At 60.6% G+C, this 23,343-nt stretch overlaps 1 protein-coding gene across 2 annotated transcripts; it reads left to right on the top strand.

Moving 5' to 3' along the window:
* The first annotated feature begins 1,486 nt into the window (after positions 1-1,486).
* Positions 1,487-22,666, top strand: WNT9A (Wnt family member 9A). Of its 2 annotated transcripts, none has more exons than XM_037017300.2 (4): positions 1,487-1,700; positions 16,695-16,951; positions 17,477-17,727; positions 19,788-22,666. In XM_037017300.2, the coding sequence occupies exons 1-4, from the start codon at positions 1,606-1,608 to the stop codon at positions 20,265-20,267; spliced, it is 1,083 nt and encodes a 360-aa protein (XP_036873195.1). In that variant the 5' UTR covers positions 1,487-1,605; the 3' UTR covers positions 20,268-22,666. The 2 variants fall into 2 exon arrangements, with proteins under 2 accessions (XP_036873195.1, XP_036873194.1); XM_037017299.2 differs by having other exon boundaries at positions 1,490-1,700; positions 17,477-17,739.
* Positions 22,667-23,343: the final 677 nt, after the last annotated feature.

Here is a 23,343-nt window from a genome sequence, read left to right as displayed (position 1 = left end):
TCCCCCAGGACCTCTGTCATGCCTGCAGTGCCTTCCAGATGCATGTTTACAATCTCACACTTCATTTTTCTTGGGCACAATCTCCCTGCTTTTAAACATGTCATCACTCTGCATGCCCCCACCCCACGCCTCACAGTTCCCGGGTGTGGGGCCAGGCCTCAGGTGGAGGCCCTGAGCGCTGAGGAGGCCGCTGTGGTGGGGAGAGCAAGGCACCCTGATCCACAGCCTGGGTGGGCCAGGGCCACCTGCGGCCAGACTCTCTTTGCTGGGCCAGTCCTGTCGGTGTGGAGCGGCACATGAGCTGAGGAGGGCAAGGGAGAGCCCCCTCCCACTGGAGGGGTTCTTGGAGTAGGAATGACACGAGGCCAGACACATCCATGGAGAGGCAGAACCCTGGGTGGGGGCTTCCACAGTGGCCTCACAACTTAGAAAAGGCCTGACTCCCTGCACTCGGATAGGTCTCAGACAGTGAAACTGAGGCGCAGAAAGAAGGGATGTGCCCAAAGCCCCATGTCCTCCCTGCCACCCCTCACCGGCCAGTCTCAGGAATTTCCCCAAGGTGGAGGGGGTGTGCTCATCTGGGTGGTCTTCCCAGAGAGGAGGGGGCCCAAGGGGTGTCGAGTGCTCCGGAGGTCACTGTGGGGAGGCATTTTTTGCCACCCAGCTTTACCTCTGATCAGTTCCAAGACAGGTCACTTAGTAGCAGGTTCTCAGAGCTCACCATGCCCAATCTTCAGAGGTGCTCAGACCCCTACACCCTGGGGTCTCTGTCCAGAAGCTTCCCAAGTTGAGAGGGCTGACAGGGGCTGGGCTCTCCCCTGCAGTCCCAGAGGTCCCCTGGGCCCTTGTCGCCTAGCCCAAGACTGGTAAACTGTGTGTCTGGTTTTTTAGGCCTGGGGTTCTCTGACACCACCGTGCTTCAGCAGTGGCTGTGTATCTCTGTCCTCCAAGTCCCATCGCTCCTGGTGCCTCTGGCCGCGCCAGGCCCCCTTGCGCGCCCCGGAGCACCGCAGCCAGTCCGCGCTGTGTAGAGCCTCCGGGAAGGGGGGTTCCCTGGAGCAGCGCTGCCAGTGGTCTCCGCCTCCAGGGCACTCCCTAGATTTAAGGACAGGGAGACGGAGACCGCAGAAGGTTGAGCGACTTGTTCCGCAACCTCAGCTGGCCGGGCCAACAAAAAGGCGGCGGCGCCCCTCCAGCCTTGCTGCCCCCTCGGTCCAGCTTCGCCCGGCTCGTGGGCATCACCTGCGGGCAAGCCGGCTCTCGGGGAGCGAGCGCGCGCTCCGACTCGGGGCTGACGAGGACACCGAGACCCCGCCCCGCGCGCCCCGCCCCCGCGCCCGCCGCCCTCGCGCGCCCCCTCCCCACTCGCGGGCGGCGCCCCCGGAGCTGCGGAGCCGGGCGGCGGCGCGGTGGGGCGGGCGCTCGGCTCGGGTTTCGGCCCGCCCCCGGCGCCGGCGTGACCCCTCCCCGGGCGCGGGCGGGCCGGGCCCAGCTGGCCGGCGCCCCGCCCCCGGCCTGGCGCTCCGGGCGCTATAAGAGGGCGGCGGCCGCGGGGCGCCCTGCGCGGGCCGGGAGCGCGATGGTCAGCCGCCGCGGTGCGGCAAGATGCTGGATGGGCCCCTGCTGGCGCGCTGGCTGGCCGCGGCCTTCGCCCTGACGCTGCTGCTCGCCGCGCTGCGCCCCTCGGCCGCCTACTTCGGGTAGGTGGCTGCGGCCCGGCGGGCGCGGGGGCCGGGGGTGGGCGCGGGGCGGGCTGGCGGCCCAGGTGCGCGGCCGGGCCGGCCGGCGGGGCCGCCGGGGTGCCGGGCGCTGTTTGTTTGCGGCGCGCGCGTCGCTCGGCCCGCGAGTCGGTGTCCCCGCGGCGCGGCGCGGAGAGGGCCGGCGTGCCCGACGGGCTGGCACGGCGCCGCGGTCCTCCGTGACCCTGGGGTCGTCGTCACGGCTGCCGCGCCCGGACGCAGGGCGCCCCTGAGCCTGGGGCCAAGCGCTGGTCCTGCTCCCCGTCGCCGCCGACTCTTGACAAACGCTGGAGCCCCCTGGCCCCTGGCCACTCAGCCCCTTGCAGCTTACCCCCGACCCTCCTTCTCTCCTTGAGAAGTTAATTTAACAACAACAGCAAAAAATACGTACAAAATCCAGATGTTCCTCGCATTGAGCCCCAAAGGAGGGGCCGAAAAAGCCTCAAGCTGGAGGAATTTATTTTTCTTGCGCTTTGCTCCTGCCGCTCGCTCCGGCCTGGCCCGCGGGCGCGCGTCTGGGGGACCCGAGCCGGTGAGCGGGCTGGGAGGTGAGTGCCGCCTCCCGCCGTCCAGTGAGTCACCGCCCCGCGCTTCTCCGCAGCGGCGGCCTGTGGTTTCGACGCGTCGTCCCCGCCGTTCCCTCCAACACCTCCCCGTCCCTCTCTCCCAGACCTGGGATGTCCAGCCCACGACCTTTGGCAACCCTTGCGGTTGGGGAACCTGCGGGTGGGCCTTCCAGGGTTGGGGTGGCACCGCGCTCGCGGCCCCGGCCCACCACGGCCTCCCCGCCCCCAGGCTCCACCCTGGACCGGACCCACCCCCGCGCCCGGCCCGCCCTGGGCACTCGCGGCCGCCGCCCTTTGCCGTCACCTGTTCCCTCGCCCCTGGCCTGGGGCGCGCGGCGGCCTGGCCGGCAGAGGGCCCCGTCGGTCCAGAAATGTGGCACCGCCAGGCGGGGAGAGGCCGACCGGGCGCGGAGCCCTGCAGGTGTATCCTGTTCTCAAAGAAAATAAAATATTTTCATGGGAAACTTTCCCTTTGTGTTTTTCTTTCCCCCTTTCTCCTTCTGTTTCTTTCTCCTGGGTCGTCTTCCAGGGTCAGCCCAGTGTTACCTCCCTCTGGGGACCCCACCAGCAGCCCTCTCCTGGCTCCAGCTGGGGCCTGGCCCTGCCTGGGGCCCTGGGCGCAGAGACTGGCAGGCACGCCCCTGCTCACCATCTGTGCAAGCCTTCCCCTTGCCCTCCTGGGTATAGGGAGGGTCAGGGGATGGCCGCCTGGCCGCAGGTCCATGGTGAGTCATGGTGGCCTGTCAGCCAGCTGCGCCTGCTTGTTCTCCATGGCCTGGGGTCTGCGTACACCCCGGTGGCACTACTCTGACTAGAAGATAGATCCACTGCGGGGAGGGGAGGTCTAGTCCTGGCAACAGCCCGCTTTCTCTGCTTCCTGCTCGCCTTGCTTTTGGGAAAGTCGTTGAGCTCTGCTGTTTCTATGTGTGTGTTAGGGCCCACACCCGAGGAAGTCCCAGTGGGTGCGGGGCACTTGGAGGGGGGGGCTTGGCACCCCGGGGGCTCTTCTGGCCAGCCCCCTTCCCCTGCATTTTGTCCCCAATGGCTCCACCAAGTGAGGCTTCCCAAATCCTGCCTTTGGGGAGCATAGGAGGCAGATGTCCTGCCCAGGGTACAGCTGGCTCTGCCGGGGGTCAGGTGTGAGAGCCAGAGCTCTGCTTGACGGACTGGGGTCCTGGAGGGTTTAGGCCTGGTGCCAGTCGGACAGGCAGGAGGAAGGGGGCAGTGCTAGAAGGGGTCCATGCCCAGCAACATGCCACAGGACAGCTTCAGGCACTGAGGTCGGCTGGGTCTGGGAGGAGAGGAAGAGTCCAGGAGGGGGCTGATCTGTGTGGAAGTCTGGCATCTCTGGCCAGCAGGGACTGGCTGGGCCTGGGGCTGGGTCCCTTTCTCCTGGCCCAGGAAGTGGCAGGAGCAGAGCGTGAAGGGGAAGATGGCCCAAGGCAGGCATGGAGTGTCCTGTCTGGCATGCAGAGCTGTAGGGAGGCTTGGGTTGCAGCCGTGGGAGGAGGCAGAGAGGGCTCCTGCTGTCCACGTGACCCCCCAGGCCAGCCTCTCTAGGTTTCTGGGCTGTAACTGGAGCTGCCTCTGTGCCAGGCAGAGCTTTCAAGAGGGGGAAGGGAGAGGTGGGCCTGGTTCCCAGCTCCCTCCTCCTGCCCCTCTGGCTCCACTCTGGTGGGTTGGGAAGCCCCAGTGCACTTTGGCCTGCCCTGGGTGGGGTGGGCTCACCACCTAGCTGCTCTCCTGTCTGTGTGGTCAGGTGAGAAGATGGACCTGAACCTGCCCAGGAAGGGATGCCCCAGACCCGGAGGCCAGGCACCCTTGTGCTGCCCTGCATGAGGAGCCAAGGGCTGCTTCTGGGGCTTATTGGGATCCGTGCCTGGCAGAGTAGGTCCTGGGCTCCCTGGTACCCTGATATCCTTTGCTTAGAGATCCTGTGTGTATGCCTCGCGTGCCCCAGCAGAACCCCGGAGGGAGCCACTAGACGTGCATGCTGGGACTGCCTGGGCAGGCAAAAGCCTAAGACCCTTGGCGGTATCCTCAGCCATCCACATTCTGTAGGAGGCATTTGTAGGCTGGCTTGACATTTGCAGGCTGGCCTAGGGGAGCAGACCCTGCCTCCTGGTCCCTGGAGGCCTGCATGGAGGAGGCACCACCAGGCATGGCACCTAAAGGCTCTCCACACCAGGCATGTGAGGGGTGCCTGGAGTGCAAATGAAAGGCAGTCAGGGTTACATGAATGAGGCCAAGTGGGCAAGAGGCCATGGGCCATAGTTCTGTTACTGAAACAACTCATATCCTATATGCTGCTAAGAGCATACAACTCGGTGGTTCTTTAGCACACCCACAAGGCTGTGCAGCCAGCACTGCTATCTAATTCCAGAACATTTTCATCACTCCCCAAACCTCGTATCTCGCCCCCTTCCCAGCCCCCCAGCAACCACTAATCCACTTTGTGTCTCTCCTGGTTTGCCTGTTCTGGATTTTTCGTACAAGTGGAATCACACAACGTGTGGCCTTTCATGTCTGGCTTCTCGTGAGCATAATGTCCCCAGGGCTTGCCCACGCCGTGGCATAGATCAGGGCTTCCTTCCTTTTTGTGGCTGGATGGTATCTGGTTGGATGGACATGCACACAGTGTTGTTGGGATCCGTCCATCCACTGGTTGTCTCTGCCTTTGGCTGCTGTGAACATGGGTGTGCAGGCTTTTCACTTTCTCTGGATACATACCCCAAAGGGGCACTGCTGGGTCACGTGGTACTACGTCTGACTTTTTGAGGAACGACCACACTGTTTTCACAGCAGCTGTACCATTTTCCACCCCAAGCTGTGCCCAGTGCTTGTTACTTCCGCCCTTCCATTTTGCCTTTATTCTAGGCATCCTGGTGGGCATGAGCTGGTATCTCACTGTGGTTTAATTTGTGTTTCCTTGGTGATGGGTGCTGCCGAACATCTTTTCATGTGTATAGGCCACTGGGACACCTCTGGAGAGACGTCTGTTGAGTCCCTTTGCAGAACTTCGGCCGGATTGGTGCTGCTGAGTTGTAAGCGCTCCTGGTGTGTTCTGGCTTTGTGAGCAGAGGAGAGCCTGGTGCTGTCTCTTACCTGCTGCTCCCAAGGGCTGGCTGGCTGTGTGGGGGAACCAGGATCAGATGGCTGTCTGGGGACAGGAAGCTGCCCTCTGGAGGGGCCACTATCCTGGAGGTGGCTGTGTGTGGGGCTGGCGAGGGGCTGGCAGAGAGGGAGGTGTCCTGGTATCTCCTGGCTGGAGGCCAGGCTGGAGGGGCAGTGGACTGAGCAGGCAGGGGCTAGGGAGTCAGTCAGGCAACCATGCCCAGACTAGTCCCACAAAACCTTAGGTCCACCATTAGAGGGAGACGCCACAGGGAACAGAGCGTGCTCCAGAGGGTCAGGAGGGGTCAGGCCTGCCCAAGAGTGAGGACCCGGATAAGGGACCTTGTCCACAGGGTTCGGTCCCTTGGAGTCCCTTGAGGTCCCTTGGAGTAGCCCTGTGGATGAGACTTCATAGCAATAGGTCCGGGAGGCCACCGGGCAGTGGGCCAACGGCGAGGTCCTGGGGAGGGTACGGGTAGTCAGGCCAGGGAGGGAGCTCCAGGGACCAAGAGGGTGGAAGGGTGGCAGGAGGAGGGTCTGGCTTCCTGCCTGTGAAGGAGTGGGGATTCTCCCAGGACCCCTGGCCGAGACCCTGGGGTGGAGGTTGGCATGAGGAGGCAGGTGGATGGAGCAGAAGGGCCAGCACTGTGCCCCTGGGCTGGTGGTGCCCAGGCCTCACGGTGGGCCTGAGACACCTGGCTCCCTTCAGCTGTGCAAGCACATGTCCCCACACAGCCGGCAGCCGTCTGGACAGAGAACAGCTGCCTAATCTTGCTCCCGTCTATGGCCGTGGGCACCAGAGGGAGCCTCCGAGGGTGGCCCCAGTGCAGGGCACCATGGCAGTGTCGAGGACAATGGTGGAGTGTGTGGGCAGCTTTTCTCCTCTCACACAACTCCTGGGGCTGTGTGCCTGGGACAGCAATGAGCTGATATGGGCCTGGCTTAGCTTTCCTGGCTGCTGAAAGTTACAGCTGTCAGCAGGGCTGGCCCAGCCCCCTTAATCCTGGCCCACAGGAGCACTGGCTCCCAATGTGCATTGTTGGGGGGCAGCAGGGGTGCCCTGTGGTGCCCGCCTCTCTCAGTGGGCTGCAGGAGGCTCAGCTGTCTAGAAAACCTAGCTCTGGTCGAGGAGTAGGGCCCCCCATTCCAGGGCTCACCTCTGCTGTGCCTCTTCCAGGAGGAGGCCACAGCCCAGCAGTGTGGCTCTGCACCTGTAGCTGACCTTTGGGGAGGCCAGGAGGGTCCCTGGCTGGTGCACCTGGAGGCCAGCATGGAGTCTGCAGTGTGGCCTCAGCAGGCTGGCCAGCCCCCACCCAGCCCCTGACTTGGCTCTGGCTGCACCACACCTGCTGGCCAGGTGGCATGGAGGCTGACCTGGGACTCTGGACCTGGATGTTGTATGGCTGCCAGTGGTGCACACAGCATGCTGAGGGGCAACAGGTTGGGTGGGTTTGCCAGGCTAAGGAGCCCCGTAGTCTCTGTGGGCCAGTCTGGGCGGCAGGTGGCTATGCAGTGGCATCCTTGGGAGGATAGCGCCAACCTGGGTGGCACACTGGCTGCCCGGCTCCATGACCCTCAGGCCAGCCTGCTGTACCCCCTGCTCCTCCCAGAGTGGTTCCCAACTGGCCTGGTTCCTCTGGCCGCAGGAGGAAACCCGGCCGCCCAGCTGGCAGGCCCTACACCTCGGAGACCGGCAGCCGGACAAGGGAATGGAAAAAGGCAAGCCTCAAGCTGTGTTTGTTTTTCTTAGCGATACCTGAGGTAGACGCGGCCAGGGAAGTGGTCTGGCCCGAGAGGAGAGGCTGCCAGGGGCTCCCAGCCAGAGCACGTCAGAGCCAGCTCCCCCCTGGGCAGATGGAGCCGCAGCAGCCTCCCAGGCCACCCTGGGGTGGGGTGTCCTCAGTGTCCCCAGGTCCCCCTCTGTGGCAGAAAGCTGGCCATGGACGTGGCACTGGTGGCCGAGGGGAGGGTCCTGTGGCTCCCTGCGTGCATCCTGCCCTTCTCCCCATGAGCCTGTAGCGTCTGTAAGGCTTGGCTTGCGGTGACCAGGGCACAGAGGCTTGGCTGCTGCCCCACAAAACCACCACTCCCCTCTCTCCCTGTGGCAGACGGCAAATTGGGTCTGTGCATCTTGGCTGCCCCACGGGGCTCCGCATCCTGCTCTGAAAAGGGGCCAAGCAGACCCCAACCCCCAGGGTTGGGGGTCCTGGGGCTCTGCTTGCCCTGGGGACTGCAGGGGTGGATGGGGACATTTTCATTAGGCTCTCGGGCACCAGGCCTGGCAGGCAGCACTGTGGGCCTGGTGCAGGAGCGTTCCAGGCATGGCCCAGTCCCAAGTCTGTCAGCTGGCCCTAGGGTGGCTGAGACTTGGCCAGGGGCTCCCTGGAGCTGTCACTCTGCTCACTGGCCTTGCATGGACACAGCTGGTCGGGGCAAAGTAGGGACCAAACAGAACTTTTCTTGCCCCTGAATATTGGGGCAGGAAACTTGGGAGAGGGGACAGCTGTCATAGACACAAGGGTTCAGGGAGCCGCTATTGGTATGGGCCTGCCCTCCTGTCCTGCCTGCCCATGGCCTGTGTCCCCTGCCACTTCCTTGGTGTGTCTGGGAGCCCATGGCCCCAGTGCCATCTGTGCCCACTGCCCTCTGCCCACTGCCCTCAGCCCTGGAGCCTTGTGTGCTCACCTCCCATGCCCCACCACCCTCAGGCCCAGCTCCATCTGTGCCCACTGCCCTCTGCCCACCACCCTCGGCCCTGGAGCCTTGTGTGCTCACTTCTCGTGCACCCACCGCCCTTGGTCCCGGTGCCATCTGTGCCCACTGCCCTCAGCCCACTGTCCTTGGCTCTGGTGCCATCTGTGCCCACCGCCTTGAGCTTGGTGGGAGACAGGCTGGACTGGGCCAGGCTTCAGCTGCAGGAGGATGCAAGGCTGATCTCAGAACTGGCTTCTCAGCTGGAATTTGTTTTGAGTTTGATTCACACAGAAATTAAACTCTGTCTGGTGGGGCTGAGGTTTCCTTGGCAGGGCACTGTGGCTTCTGGAACCCCAGCCATCTCCCCCTCCACGCAGTCCCGGACCTCAATTCCCCATTCCCAGAGCTGGGCATGCTGGCCGGGTGGCCCTTGGGGTGGCGCGGCCTGCCGGCTGGAGGGAAAACCATCAGAATGTCCCCTACTCTGCATGGGAAGAAGCAAATGCTTGGGGGCCAGGCCTGGGGGCTAGGCCATCCGGGGAGGGGACCTCCTGGCTCCCAGGCTCCTTACTGAGGGCAAGGACATCTCTGGCGCCAGCCTGGACCACCCCTCATCCCTTTGTCCAGAAGTACCCATCTGCCCCCTGGCTATCTGGCCAGTGTCCAGCAGGGTGCTCAGGGGGCAGCCCTGTCCTCAAGCAGCTAGCACAGCAGCCTCAGGTCTGGCCCATGGTGGGGGCTGGGCAACCCCAGTCTTTCTGTCCCAGGTTTTCCCCCTGGGCCAGGGTCTGTGCAGACCGGCTGCAGCTGGTCAGGGAATGGGCTTTCAACAGCACAGAGCTAATCCCAGATACCATCTCAGGATGCTTACCTCAGCTACACTGCCAAGATCCTTATTCTTAATAAAGCAAGTTCTGAAGTTCTCAGAGGACATGAATTTTGGGGACCTTCATCCTCTGCTTCAAATTATTACTGCAAATAGTTTCCCAAGTGCAGCAACCAGCATGTGGCTAGATAACTAAGCATGCATGGAAGTGCAGTCAGGGGCCTGCCAAAACGCTGGCAGCAGCCCAGTGAATGGAGCATCACATGCTGAATAAAACAGCCTTCGTGTGCTTTCAGGGGCCAGATGAGCTTGGGGTATCTGCAGAGATTGAGAAACCAAAACACTGACCCAGCAAGTTCGGAAAACCAAATGGAACAGGGAAAAATGTAAGTCATAGACTGATTTGGAAGCAGCTTAGAAACAGCTGAAGAGAAATAGAGTGGAAGGGCAGGTCAGGAGGACTCACCCGGGCATGGTGTGGGTCAGCAGAGCCTTGTACGGGACCAGAGTGTTAGGGGCTCCAACAGGAAACGCATCTGATCCAGAACACAATGAAGGGACCACAAGATGCCCAAGACACAGTTGTAAAAGCAGCCTGAGAAAAAATGTGGGTTAGCTCCTTGGGGCATGGGCCAACAGTGGCAGGATGGAGGGGTGACATACTCCAGGGGCAACAATCACTGCTGGCCAGCACTGAGCACCCAGCAAAGCTACCTGAAATGAGGCAAGGTCTAGAGGCTTCTGGAAGCAGAACCCTCGAGGCCAGAGGCACTGGCAAGGCTGGGGACAGTCCTGCTGTCTTTCAGACATGGGAGGAGTGCAGGCCCCACCTGGACTGAGAACATGCCACACCCGGTTCGCGGGGCCATGGCGTGTTCCCGGGACTTGAACCCCGACCCTGGATGTGGGTAAGTCAGACTCATGTCACCTGGATGTGGCCCATGAAAATAAGGGCAAGTGGACATCAGAAGTCAGGGGAACAAATGGAATCATAGGAAGCCACCCAAAAGGAGGCCAGGAAGGACAAGGGGAACACAGGCCAGGGCAGGGGTGACTAGACAAGACCCAGGGAGGACCTGGCCCAGGGAGAGGGCATATAGGACAGAAGACACACTGGCTCACAGGCCTATAGGGCAAGGAAGAATTGGGAACAGAGGGATGACCTCAGGGTGACCCAGCTCCGTATGGTGTCCCGGGCTGTGAACTGGCCTGCAACAGTCGCACAGTGGCCTTATCTGTGGCTCTGCTGCACGATGGCCCTGTCTGTGACCTGGCCCTGATGGTAACCCTATCTGTGACCTGGTCCCATGGTAACCCTATCTGTGGTCCACTCTCACAGTGGCCCTATCTGTGGCCCACCCCCCAGAGCAGCCCTAACTGTGACCCAGCCTTCGTGGTGACCTGAGCTGTGACTGGAGCAATGGCAGTGGCAGCTGTCTGCACATTGTGGAAGTGGAGAGAAGCTCAGAAGCTTCAGCAAGCATCTGTCACAGAAGCGAGGGGCAGAACAGAGCCAAGCCAGAAAGGAGAAAGGGGAAGTAGTACAGAAAATATAAACACATGCACAGAGATGAGCAGACCCTGTGAAGAAGGACCAGAAGATCTCTGGGGACATGGGGACATCACTGCAGGCCCTGCAGGCAGAGCCAGGGAAGCAGCAAGTGATCCATGCTGAGGGATCTCAAACTCCAGAGGAAATGCGAGAAGCAGCGCTGAGATGCAGAAGCCCTGGCCAAGACTACAGTGAATAAAGAAGCCCGGCCTCGGGGCACAGACGCTACGGAGAATAGCAGACAGTCTCTCCCCCATGACCCAGTGTTCCCCCGCAGTCTGGACCCAAAGGACGTGAGGACATGTGCACACACAAACATGTGCATGACTATTCGTGGGGCCCGGTGGACAGCTACCAAGGGTCCCTCAGCTGTGGAGTAGTGAGCAGACACTGGCCACAGGGGATACCACTCAGCTGTGAAAAGGCTCACAACTCTGACACGGCAGTGTGGATGGGCCCTGAACACATGGTGCTTGGTGAGAGGTGCCAGACCCAAGGCCGCAAAGCGTCCGATTCCATTTCTGGGACATGCCTGGGACGGGCAGGTGTAGGCGGGACATGGGTTCATGGATTCCAGGGGCCTGGGGAGGGGCCAGGGGTGCGTAGCTCGGTGGTATGGGGTTTCTCTTTGAGACGATGAGCACATCCTAAATTGACTGTAGTGGTGTTTGCAAATATCTATAAATTTACTGTAAAACACTGAATCATATACTCTCAGTGGGTGGCCTTTATGGTATGTGAATTATATTCCAGTAAGGACTGTTTGAAAAGAAGGAATAAAAGGAAACAGGGTCTCTTTCCACCGAGAGCAGGTTCATGGCTTCGTTGCAGGCTTTGCGGAGCAGGTAAGGAGACATGACTCTGATCTGACAAGCTCTTCCAGGGAATTTTAAAATGGAGCCCTTGTGCGGCACTGACACCCAACAGCAGAGCATCGGAGAAGAAATCAAACCAAACATCACTGAGTTACAGCGACGCTGCTGGGAAAGGATAGCCCACCTTGACCAAGGGGGCTCATTCTGGGGACCCTTGGTGCTAATGCCAGAAAACTGATTGGTAGAACTCACTCTAGTGTATTAGAGCAGAAAAATCACAGTGTTTGATAACATTCAGATCCGTTTAGGAGCTCCTAGCAAACTGAAGGCAGAGGGCCATCTCTAGCCTGACACGGGGTGTCTGAGGGCGCATGCAGCCAGCCTCATGCTGCATAGCCAAGGGGTGAGGCCTCCCCTTTTGGACTAGGAGGCAGACGGGATGCTTGCTGTCACCCTGGTCTGATTCAGGGATACCAGTTGTTGAGCCCTCAAGTGAGAGGGGAGGCGTGTCCTATGTGGCAATCCTGCCCTGGTTCTGCAGCGTGCTGGTTTGTGGTGTCTGGCCATGTGGCACTCTGCCAGCCCTTAGGGCATCCTCATCTCCTGCAGGCTGGGTCTGGGTGGCAGACGAGTGACTTTGGGCTGGGGAGGGGAGATGAGTCGGGGAGAGATTCTCACCACATGGCCTCACCTGCCCACACGGGTACAGGTCCGCCGCTGTGGAACCAGGGGCCATGGTGTGGGGCTGGGTGCTGGAGGGCAGTTGGTTGGCTCTACACGTGATGCTCATTGTGCAGCGAGGCAAGAACCACATAGGATCAGAAAGAAGGAAAGCAGACCTCACTCCCTGCGGACTGCACACACATACACAGAGCATCTGAGAACCATCAGAGGGGAATGGCCCCAGTGAGGTCACCCAGTCCTAGGTCACTGAGGGGTCAGCTGTGCTTTTTGGGTCAGCAGTAGGTGGGAGGCGCAGTTTATGAGGGTGTTTTTATTTCTGCACATTATCACTCCTGGAATCCAGACCAGCCCCAACACAGGCCAGACCTTGGGTGGGGGAACCCAAGGCATGAACCCCGCGTAAACAGAGACAGAGACAGTTCAGGCGCAGCAGCCGCATGCACACCAGCACAGCCATTACATGCATGTACCTGATGAATAGGTGCTGAAACCTGCTGTGCAAATGCACAGCGACGTGTGCTCATGGCACCCGCTGGTGGGCCCTCCTGATGCAGTCCCCGGAGGGCACAAGGCCTGGATCACTGCAGATCTGGGCCCCAAGTGAGCCCCACGTGAGGCCACAGTGACGTTGTGAAGCGAGAAGAGGAGACCCTTAGGGTCCTGGCCCCACTAAACCTGGTACAGAGATGTTGGCACCTGTGGATAGATGGCAGGATGTCAACTTTAAGGAGATTGTCATGACACTAGAGTAGGGGTGGCTTCCCAAAATGAGCTAGGAGAGTGGCTGACACAGAAGGTTTTATAATATGAAGAGAACAAAAAGGCAAGCATCTCCAGGGAGCTCCCACTCTGCCTGGCATGGCCCATGCCCAGCATGGTCTGTCCCCTGTGTGTCCCGTACCCAATGTGGTCAGTGCCTGGCGTGGCCACTGCCCAGGGTCATCCATGCCCAACATGGCCACTGCAGGGTCCAAGAGTGGCCCCACTGACCTTACTAGGCAGGGGACTTGGGAGCTCCATGCCTGGGGCTATTTCAAGTGAGAGCTGTGTTCCACATGCTGGCTGCTACTTCCCTGGGCATCCTCTGTCTTTTGAAAGTATCTGAATGTTGTAAAGTGTCACTTGGGCCTTATGATTTCTTTCTGGGAGAGGCCGTCTAGGTGGGATGGGGTGGGGTGGGTCCTGCTGCCTCTCCTGGGCCTCCTGCCTGCCTGCTGAGGGGCTGTCGCCTATGGGCAGCCTGCCCGGCTCTCATTCTCGTGGCCCTCTGGGCAAGCCTGTGCACCTTTCCACCTGCCTGTCCCAGGCCAGACGTCTGCAGTGGGGGCTTGGGGGCGCTGTAGCTCTGCTGACCAGTGGCAGGTTCTGTGGCATGGAGTAGGCAGCTGGGTGGGTGGGCCAGGGGCTGTGCTGTGCCAAACAGCCCGGGGCACATTCTGGACCTGAAGGCACAGCCCCTGGAGAGGGGCCATGTGGCCGAGGCTCAGCACCTCAGGTTGGCTTGCAGGGCCAAGGTGGGCTCTGCTGTATGTTGGGTGTGGTTGTTTGGAATAGGTCACCCGGGATGCGTAAGCATCTCCCAGGCCACAGGGAGAGGAAGGTGTTTGTTCTGCCCCAGGCCGTGCCTGTTCTGTTGCCCCGTGCATGCAGGCCCTGTGCAGAGCATGGGCAGCCTCCGGCGTCAGGCTGGAGCTCTTCGGGTGCCTGCCCATCCTGTCTGGATGACGGATCCCATTTATTTGGCATTCTTGTACAGCAGCATTGCATTGGGCAACGTGTAAGTGCTTGTATATTTTAAGATAGTATTTCTGCACACATTATTTCTGGAAAGAGAATCAGTGGTGACCTGTATGGACATGTCCACCCAGGATTCCAGCCGGGCAGGTACATCTCTCCACATGTCCTTGGCAACAGGCTTATCAGACACAGATTGGTGCTCCTCAGATATGTGGAAGATAGCGTCGGCATGTTTTTATTTTGTGTTTCCGGAGTAAGGAGGGGCCTCTCATGAGTCCTAACAGCTGGATGTTTCCTTGCCTTGAACCGTAGGGTCACATCCTGTGTCCACCTGCGGCCAATTCCTTCTGCTATTGAGCTATAGGAAAAGATGTATGTATACACGTGCACGCACACATGTGCAGAGGTCTGCCTTGGTCTGGGTTGCGAGCAGCAACGCTGCCCCCATGCTCGTCGTCGGTCTTCTGGTTCTTGCTGCCTTCTGCCACACAGAAACCCCTGTATGTCTAGAGAGCCAGGGTGTGTGCAGGGGTGCCTCTCTCCCACCTGCCTGCATGCTTCCCTCTGCACCCCTGGCCTCCTGGTCTTGAGGAGCCGACCCCACAGGGTGAGGCAGGTGCTGCTCCCTCAAGGACTGGGTCTGGGGCTTGGGCCCAACTGCCAGCCCTCAGTAGGATAGTTGCCCCCCATTCCCAGGCAGAGCCCAGGAGAGACTCCTGGATTCCGAGTCACACTGAGAAAAGCCCTCCCCATCCTGAGTGTTTTTCAAGCCTCTCGCTTTTCCTCCAGCTCCTGTGGAGGTTCCTCTCTATTTGGGTTTCTGCCCTGGGAACCCTGGGCTCTGTTCCTGGGCCTCTTCCACTGAGCTGGGGCCTGCCCAATGCCCACCTCACTTCCTGTACCCCATGTATTATCTGCCCACTCACTCTCACCGCCTGGCACCTCCATGAGGGCTTATCCTCTGTCAGTGCAGCCCCCAGGCCAGCCTCGCTCTGAGCACACCCCACCGAGGAAGGGAGCCTAGGAGCTGCTGCTCAGCTGTTTGCACAGTCCAGGGCTGAAAGCCAGCTGCCTGCCAATAGGCTGCTGTTCATGTGTAGGGCGGGGCACCCAGGCTGCTGAGAGATGTGCAGAGTGGATGCAGGCTGGCCTGGGTGTGGGGGCCCCACCCTCAGCCCCGTGGGCAGTATGGATGCAGACCACCCCAGGTGTGGGAACCCTTTCCAAGCCATATGGGGTCCTCCTGACACTGGAGTGTTTTTTCAACAGCTTGGAGTTCAGTTAATCTTGGAGAATCTGACCTGGGGGACATGCAGGTCGGCGCCTGCTGCCCTCCACTGTGGGGCACACTGTTCTGGACACAGCTGTTGACATTCCTGTATGGGGACAAATTTGCACCATGTGAGCTGCCTTTGTGTGGGGAGTGTGGCTCTTTCAGCCTCCAGCATGGGGTCCTCAGGCCCCTGCCTGCCCTGGCCTGGCTGGGCAGCTGTCCCTGGGCTCAGAGCTGTCTGAGCTCAGGCAGGAGGCTTGGAGGTCCATAGAGCCACTGATCCTGGGCCCTTAGGCAGGACACTGTAACCTGTTAGTATCATGCACGGGGGGCCCAGTGTGCCTGCTCCCTCACTCCACTGCCTCTGTAGCAGGTCCTTCCAGGGACCTTTGGGGCTTCTCTTCCAGCCTGCGCCCACTCTGGCCTCCCACCTGTGGTCCTCCTGGCTCAGAGCATCTTGGGCTGTGTGCTCCCAGCCGAGGAAATTGGCCCTGCAGACACTCTGCTCAGACTCCAGCTGAGGGTGCTGCCGTGGGCTCTGCTCACCTGCACCCTCAGTCCCGGGCGGTTGCAAGGGGTTTCCTGGTGCTGTGCCATCTCTGAACACCATGGGGAGCAGGGCCGAGGCCTGGGGTGGGTCTTGTCAGATGCCTGTTGCTGCCTTGTGCACACTGCACCTGCATGTGGAGGGGGTGTACAGGCGTTGCCCTTTCCTCTATGTGCCCATCACTGGCCTTGGGCTTGCCTGTGTGGCCTCACCCCAGGGCGTGTGCAGGGGTGCCTCTCCCCCACCTGCCTGCATACTTCCCTCTGCACCCCTGGCCTCCTGGTCTTGGGGAGCTGACCCCACAGGGTACTGCTCCCTCAAGGACTGGGTCTGGGGCTTGGGCCCAACTGCCAGCCCTCAGTAGGATAGTTGCCCCCCATTCCCAGGCAGAGCCCAGGAGAGGCCATGTGTGGGGCAGGGGTGGCTTCAAAAGCTGGTACCCTAGGTCATCCCAGAGGAGCCTGGAATTACAGCCTGGCTGCTGGGGTCTGCTGAGGCTGGGACTTTAGGACCCACCTACATCCCTTCCCTTGCAGAACATTGCTGCTGTGGAGTCAGCCTAGTGGCCGCTGTGCCCTGAGGGGGCTCTCAAGGGGCAGCAGGAGGGAGTGGGGCATGGTGGCACCCCAAGATCCTATGGGTGCATGGGGTGGGGTCTCATTTCCAGTGATGCTGTCAGCCCCACTTATGTCCAGGCAGTGCCTCTTCCTCCCAAGGGTTGAGGGTCTGGGTGTAGCTGGGCATGGACATGCCTGGGGCCTGTCTGGGGACACAGGCCCACGGGTGTGAGCGCAGAGTGAGCAGAAGGCTGGATCAAGCAATAAGTAGGGAGCCTGGGAACAGGCAGCTGGCCCTGCAAGGCTGGGCCTTGGCTTCACTCCGGGAAGAGAGTTGCAGGGGGGACCCAAGAGCAGAGCCCCTGGGCTCCAGCTGGGGGGCCCTCTCAGGAGTCAGCCCAGGGGCCATCTGCACAAGCTGCCGGAGGACAAGTCCTCCCCGCCCCCAGCAGGATAAGCAGGCACAGGAGCAGAAGGGCAGGCAGATGCACCTGGGAGAGTCCTGGGCTCCTGCAGGTCCCAGCAGTGTGCGCCCTTGGCTAGCACCCTGGTCTCTGCCAGTGCACTCACCCTGGCCTCCCTGTGCCCAGGCTGACAGGCAGTGAGCCCCTGACCATCCTCCCACTGACCCTGGAGCTGGAGGCGGCTGCCCAGGCACACTACAAGGCCTGTGACCGGCTGAAGCTGGAGCGCAAGCAGCGGCGCATGTGCCGCAGGGACCCGGGTGTGGCGGAGACGCTGGTGGAGGCAGTCAGCATGAGTGCACTCGAGTGCCAGTACCAGTTCCGGTTTGAGCGCTGGAACTGCTCGCTGGAGGGCCGCTACCGGGCCAGCCTGCTCAAGCGAGGTTGGTGCGGGGCACAGGGTGGGGCAGGGGGAGGGGCCCAGATGGCTGTGCCCCAGGGCAGGCCTCCCTGGGGCTGGAACTCTTGGTGCTCCCCTCCTCCTGGCTGTTGCCCACCTTGTCCTCCTGACCCTCTCCTGTCCCCCCACCTCCTGCCCCGCCTCACCTCACACAGATGCGCTTGTGGCAGGAGGCATATTTGGGTAATTTTGAAGGGCTCCTGCCACATGCAGGACATAAGGGCAGGGCTCCAGTTGGTGCCCTGGTGCCCAGCACAGAGCCTTCTCCCTCATGCGTCCTTGGGACTCTGATATGAACCTCTCAACAGCCTTGTTTAAAACTGGGGACAGCCACACCCCCAGCCCTTGGGGGCTGGGCAAAGCACACTCTGGGCCCCAATGGGGTCTCCAGTAGCCCTGGAAGCTCTGGCCCAACAGGTCCTGTGCTGGGTGGCCCCCCATGCCTCCTGCTCATGGGCAGGTTCAAACCTTCTGGGCTGCCCCCTCTCATGATGCCATGCCCACCCAGGCTTCAAGGAGACCGCCTTCCTCTACGCCATCTCCTCAGCTGGCCTGACACACGCACTGGCCAAGGCCTGCAGCGCGGGCCGCATGGAGCGCTGTACTTGCGATGAAGCCCCTGACCTGGAGAATCGTGAGGCCTGGCAGTGGGGCGGCTGCGGGGACAACCTCAAGTACAGCAGCAAGTTCGTCAAGGAGTTCCTGGGCCGGCGGGCGAGCAAGGACCTGAGAGCACGCGTGGACTTCCACAACAACCTCGTGGGTGTGAAGGCAAGCCGGGTGTGGGGGCAGGGCCTGAGTGCAGGGGTGGGGCCTGGGCGCAGGGTGGCAGGGGACCTGGAGAAGGTGGAGCTGCTGCCTTGGACTCTCTGCTCCAGCCCTGGGGAGCCAGCCAGGGCCCCCCAGACTTCCTGCCTCTAAGGCTCTTCCTTCCAGGTGCCCTGGGGTCTCATGGAAGGGTGCCCTGTGGAGGGGTGGCAGGGAATGCCTTCTTGCTGCTGGTTGTGGAGAAGCAGGTGGTCCTGGGCTGGTCTGCTATCTGGTCCTGGGTGGTCAAAGCCACCAAGAGGGTCTCCCTGCTGGGCCCCATCTAACCAGGAGGACAGCAGGCTGGGCCCCACCTGCCAGGGCCAAGGGGCAGATGGTCTGTCCCTGGGGACCTAGGTGGACCGCAGTCAGGTCCCAGGGAAGGGCTGGGGGTGTGGCTGGCCCAACTCAGGCATACTGGATCTGCCTTGGGGGAAGGTCTGCAGCTGTAATTCTGTTCTGAGGGAACTGGGCCCCAAGAATTCAAGGTGGAGGCTCTCCAGCCGGGCCTTCTGGGGGCTGCGGGCACGGCTGGGCCTGGTGGGCCTGCCGCCTGGCCATCCTCCATCCTCCAAGCAGCCCCTGGGCTCCTGGCCCACACCACCAGAGGAGGCATCGGTGACATCTCACTGTGAACGGAGCAGCCTGCCTCTTTCGTCCCCACACAACCCGGACCACCAGAAGCCCCTTAGGGCTCAGCTCAGCCGTGGGACAGTCTGGGCTCTGCATGCTCGTCTGGCAGCTCCCGGGATGTGGCGCCCCCTCACTGGGGGCTGGGGGCTGTAATTAGAGCCAGCACTCCGAGCCCCTTTATTGGGGAGCTGAGTTCTGAGTCCTGCACTTATTAAAGAACTAATTTCCCCCTTACCCAGCTCTTGTCCCTTCTTCCATCCCCAGGGAGGGGGCAGGATGCCTAAATCCCCTAGGCGAGGCTCTTTCTTTCCTGCTGGCCCCCTCCCGGCACCCTCTGTTACTGGTCCTTTTGTAAACTATTAATGAAAAGTCAGAATATGGAAAGGGCTCCATTAGCTCTGCCGGGCCTCAGTAAGCAGCGTTTTAATTAAATTTGTCCAGGTTTCTCAGCAGTGTCATTAAATGTGACCCTTCTGTTGCCTGCCTGGGGGGCAGCTATATTTCTTAATCCCCCTTGAGCCTGCTGTCCCCGGGGGTAGCGTGGGAGCTCAAGCCTGGGTCAGACAAGTCCCTGGGGAGCCGCCTTTCCCCCAGCCAGGGACCCTGATGTGGGTAGTCAGGCAAGAGGCCCCCAGGGGCAGCTGGCCTGACTCCACAGCTTTGCAGATGAGACCCAAGTCCTGGGAAGGAGCCAGCCTGGAACACAGGACATCTTCTCAGATCTGTAGGGGAACATTGGTGCTGGGCACACCTGCTTCTTCCTGTGTACATGCACACATGCATGTGCGTGCGTACGTGTGCATGTGTGCACATTCACATGTGCAAAGTATATACACACATGTGTGTGTGCGGTAGTCTCCTCCCCTCTTGAGCCAACCTGGAGGTGCTCTTCCTCCCTCCAACTTATCCTGGCTGCTGGGTGCCTGGCTGCAGCTCCTGTTCTGATGCCCAGGCAGGAATGCGGTCAGCTCCCATGTTGATGCCAGTGGTCGGCCTTGCCCGTTTTGTCCTCACCTGTCCCGGCAGAGACTGAACTGCAAGTCTTAGTGGGGTGCTGGTGACTCCAGGGAGTGTACCTACAGCCCTTGCAGAGGGCAGCCCCAAAGGCAGGGACGGCCAGCAGGAGGGGAAGGGAATGTCCACACTGGGCCATGGGTGGCATTGTGGTGGTTCTGGGGACTACGTGCTGGATGGTCCCTGACTTGGAGGCGGAGGGACAGGCATGAGAGCCCGGAAGCCTGGGTGGTGGGTAGTGATGATCCTGGGTAAGGCCTGGGTCTGGGGTAGTGGTGGGGTCCCACTCCTTGGGGGTCATCCCCTGGGACTGGTCTCTGGCCTTGCAGCACAGCCCTCACGCCCACCTCTGTCCCACCCACCAGGTGATCAAGGCCGGGGTGGAGACCACATGCAAGTGCCACGGTGTGTCAGGCTCCTGCACTGTGCGGACATGCTGGCGGCAGCTGGCGCCCTTCCACGAGGTGGGCAAGCGCCTGAAGCACAAGTATGAGACAGCGCTCAAGGTGGGCAGTACCACCAACGAGGCCACTGGTGAGGCTGGCGCCATTTCGCCACCACGTGGCCGAGCTGTGGGACCAGGCAGTGACCCACTGCCCCGCACGCCAGAGCTTGTGCACCTGGATGACTCGCCCAGCTTCTGCCTGGCCAGCCGCTTCTCCCCGGGCACTGCTGGCCGTAGGTGCCATCGTGAGAAGAACTGTGAGAGCATCTGCTGTGGGCGTGGCCACAACACGCAGAGCCGGGTGGTGACACGGCCCTGCCAGTGCCAGGTGCGCTGGTGCTGCTATGTGGAATGTCGGCAATGCACCCAGCGGGAGGAGGTTTACACCTGCAAGGGCTGAGCCCCCACACCTGGCCTGGCTGCGGCTGGGTTCAGGCTGTGTGTGCAGGGGGATGTCTACTCAGCTAGGGCTGAGCCCCCAGGCCCAGTGCCCCCAGCACATTTGGGCACAAGGCCAGGCAGGAGCCTGGGGGTCGCTGGCTTGGACATCTCTGCCCCTTTGTCTTCCCCTCTCAAGGCCTGGCAGTGGGAGGCGGCCTCTGGCCTCTGCATCCCTCTACTCATCCCCCCCAACTGGAAAGCATTGCTTTCCAGGCTCTGTTCCTAAGATACCAGTTCCCTTGGGGACCCCCCCCAGAACTGGGCACACAGGGCCATGCAGGCCGCCTGTGGGCTGCCCTACACCAGCACCAGCACTGGCTTAGCAAGTCAAACCACTAGGAGAGATGGCCGGTCACTCCACTGTGGGTGACATGGCTGTCCCCCTGACACCAAGCACTTCTCTTTGGAGTGATTTATCAGTGCCTTTTAAGTTATTGTTATTTAACTAATATATAATTATTATCTCCTCCGTCCTCACCGTGCCTCAGGCTGTGGCTCCCCCCTCGCTTGGCAGAGCTAGGGTAGAGGGGCCCCTTCCTCCCTCCCCTCTACACCCTGTACGCCCCTTGGCCTGACCTGCTTTGTTGTTTGAAACCACTAAATCCAGAGACTTTGCTGTTGCTGTTTTTAAGGAAGAAATGCAGGCGGTGTGTGGGGAACCGTTCCTGTGGCTCAGGCCTGGACAGTCAGCAGGCCCTGCTCCACCTTGTCCCTGTGGTCCTGGCCTCCCCGTGGGCCATCCCAGGAAGTTGCCTGGCCTTACTCTGCCCTGAGCAACATGGCCCAGATTTTGTGGTCGTGGTGGCAGAGGGTGGCCTGCTCTCCCTGCAGGGGTGGACATGGGCAGAAGGGCAAGGCCAGGCTCTTGAGGGCTCATTTCAGCTGAAAGACACAGCTTGCTCTGTGTCACTGTGGGGGAGACAGGGTGTGGACGGATGTGGGTGGAGAGTGCGAGACTAGGACCTGGCAAACAGAAGGCTGCTCTCCTTGGCCATGCTGTTGTCTTTGCAGGGTAGGGAAGAGATGGGCTACTCGGACCTGGCTTGTTCTCAGTGTGTGTGCACACATGTGTGTGTATACATGCATGTGTGGGTGGAATGTGCATGAGCATGTTTGATGTGCACTTGTGTATGAGCATGTGTGTATGCACATATGCATGAGTACATGCATGTGTGTGTGAGGTATGTGCATGCATGCATGAGTGCATGGGTTGGATGTATGGTGTGTGCATGAGTATGCATGTGTGTACGTGGGTGCTTGCATGTGCATGAACAGGTGTGTGTGGTACATGAGCATGTGCCTGTGCATGTGTGTGACGTGTGCCTGTGGGTGTAGGCAGTCTCAGCTGGGGCACGTCTCCCTCTGTGCTCTGCCTCACCAGGGTTCTCCTTCCCATGTCTGCATGAACAGCAGCCTGCAGCCCTGGGGTGTCCTGCTGGGCTCTGTGGCTGTGCTCTGAGGGTGTGGTGGGGTCTGGGTAGGTGCAGTGCTGGGTGGCAGTGCAGCCACGGGAACTACTGAGTGAGGGGGTTTCTTGGAGCCCTGGGGGCTCCAGGAATCCTGTGGGACTGTGCTTAAGAGGAAAGCTATTTTTATCGACCTGGGTCTCTTTGTCCTGTTGTACAGTGTAAATAGTAGAGTTTATTCTCCTGTGGTTCAGAGAACAGCCCCGTGAATAACCGTTTGCACAGGGTGAGCAGCTGGGCCTGACCTTGTCTCCTGCAGGCCCGGCTGGAGAGGGTGCGGGCAATGCCAGCCACAGGCCCAGGACAAGACCGTAGCTCGGTCACTACTGGTCTGGAGAGGCAGCAAGTCAGAGGAAGAATATTTTTTTAATCAAATACCACATTTAGCTCTATGTCATAAATATTAAGAAAAGTATATTTTTTAAACAAGGCAGACTGAAAACGTCTGCTGGCTGGTCTATTGCTATATATACGTATATCAGACTATCCTGCCAGGCGAGGAGGCGCTCCTGCTGTCGGAGTCTCCTACGCATGTGCAGTGCTTCCGTGCAGAAGGGGCCTCTAGGAGAAAGCAGCCCGGAGACACAGAGCCCTGGCCAGGCTCTCTGGCAGGCGGGGAGCCACACTGGAGGCCCAACGGGTCCCAGGCACCTGCTCCTGCCGGGCGGGCACTGTGGCCCCTGGGGCTGGGTTCAGTAGGCCCGATGGTGGGAGGAGAAGGCCTTCCCACATGAGGACGCCCACCCGTGTGCAGAGCCTTGTGGAGCCGACCGATTTCTCTACCTCATCTGTACAGCCAGTAGGTGTGTACTGGAGTGACTTGGAGAATGTATTTATTTAACGGCTTTGCGTAACAAACAGATGACACTAAATAAATGTATTTTAAATTATAGTCCCTTTTAGTCTGCTGCCTTCAGAGGGGTTTGGGTAGCGGAGGGTCTGAGGGAGGCTTGGGAGGGGGGTCTGAGGTGGGGCTTGGTGGGTGACAAGTCTGGCCAGGCAGGTGTCTGCTGCCCTGTCCCACCATTTGCCCTGAGATGGGAGTGGGTGCCGTCCCTTTGGCAACACACGGAAGGTCGCAGCTTCCTGCGCAGCTGTTGAGGTCCATGGATCCCTCAGGAAGCCAGTGTCTGCGTGCCTGCGCCATCCCCCCCAAGATGTCCCCTAACCCTGCCCTTGGGTGGGCTGTGTGAGCCTGTCTACCTGTCCCTGTTGAGGCCCATGTCTCTGTCCCCAGGGGGTGCATGGGGCCTGCTGGGGGTTGTGCTCTGTATTAGGGGCATTCCTAACAAACCACAGGGGGCCCTTACAGGAGTTTGTTCCTTGCCAGGCCTGGAGGCCAGGTATCCAGTGTGCTGCAGGGCTGGCTCCTTCCGTGGCTTCACGGTGCCTCTCCCATCCCTTATGGGGACGCCTGTTGTGGGATGGAGGGCCACCTGGATTTCCAGGACGCTCCCATCTCAAGATCGTGCACCACATCTGCAAAGACCCTGTTTCCAAATAAGGTCACATTTTGAGGTTCAGGTGGGTGTGGCCTTTGGGGACACAGCTCTACCCACTGCAGGGTGC

Source organism: Manis javanica, chromosome 14 (genome assembly GCF_040802235.1).
Source record: "Manis javanica isolate MJ-LG chromosome 14, MJ_LKY, whole genome shotgun sequence".
NCBI lineage: Eukaryota > Metazoa > Chordata > Mammalia > Pholidota > Manidae > Manis > Manis javanica.
This window is presented reverse-complemented; position numbering and strand designations above follow the sequence as displayed.

Bases quoted from the DNA above. Each gene is read 5' to 3' on its own strand.
- WNT9A (XM_037017299.2), top strand. From the start codon at position 1,606: ATGCTGGATGGGCCCCTGCTGGCGCGCTGGCTGGCCGCGGCCTTCGCC. The intron at 1,701-16,694 runs GTAGGTGGCTGC...CCCTGTGCCCAG, and splicing joins CCCTCGGCCGCCTACTTCGG to GCTGACAGGCAGTGAGCCCC. The intron at 17,740-19,787 runs GCAAGCCGGGTG...CCCACCCACCAG, and splicing joins ACAACCTCGTGGGTGTGAAG to GTGATCAAGGCCGGGGTGGA.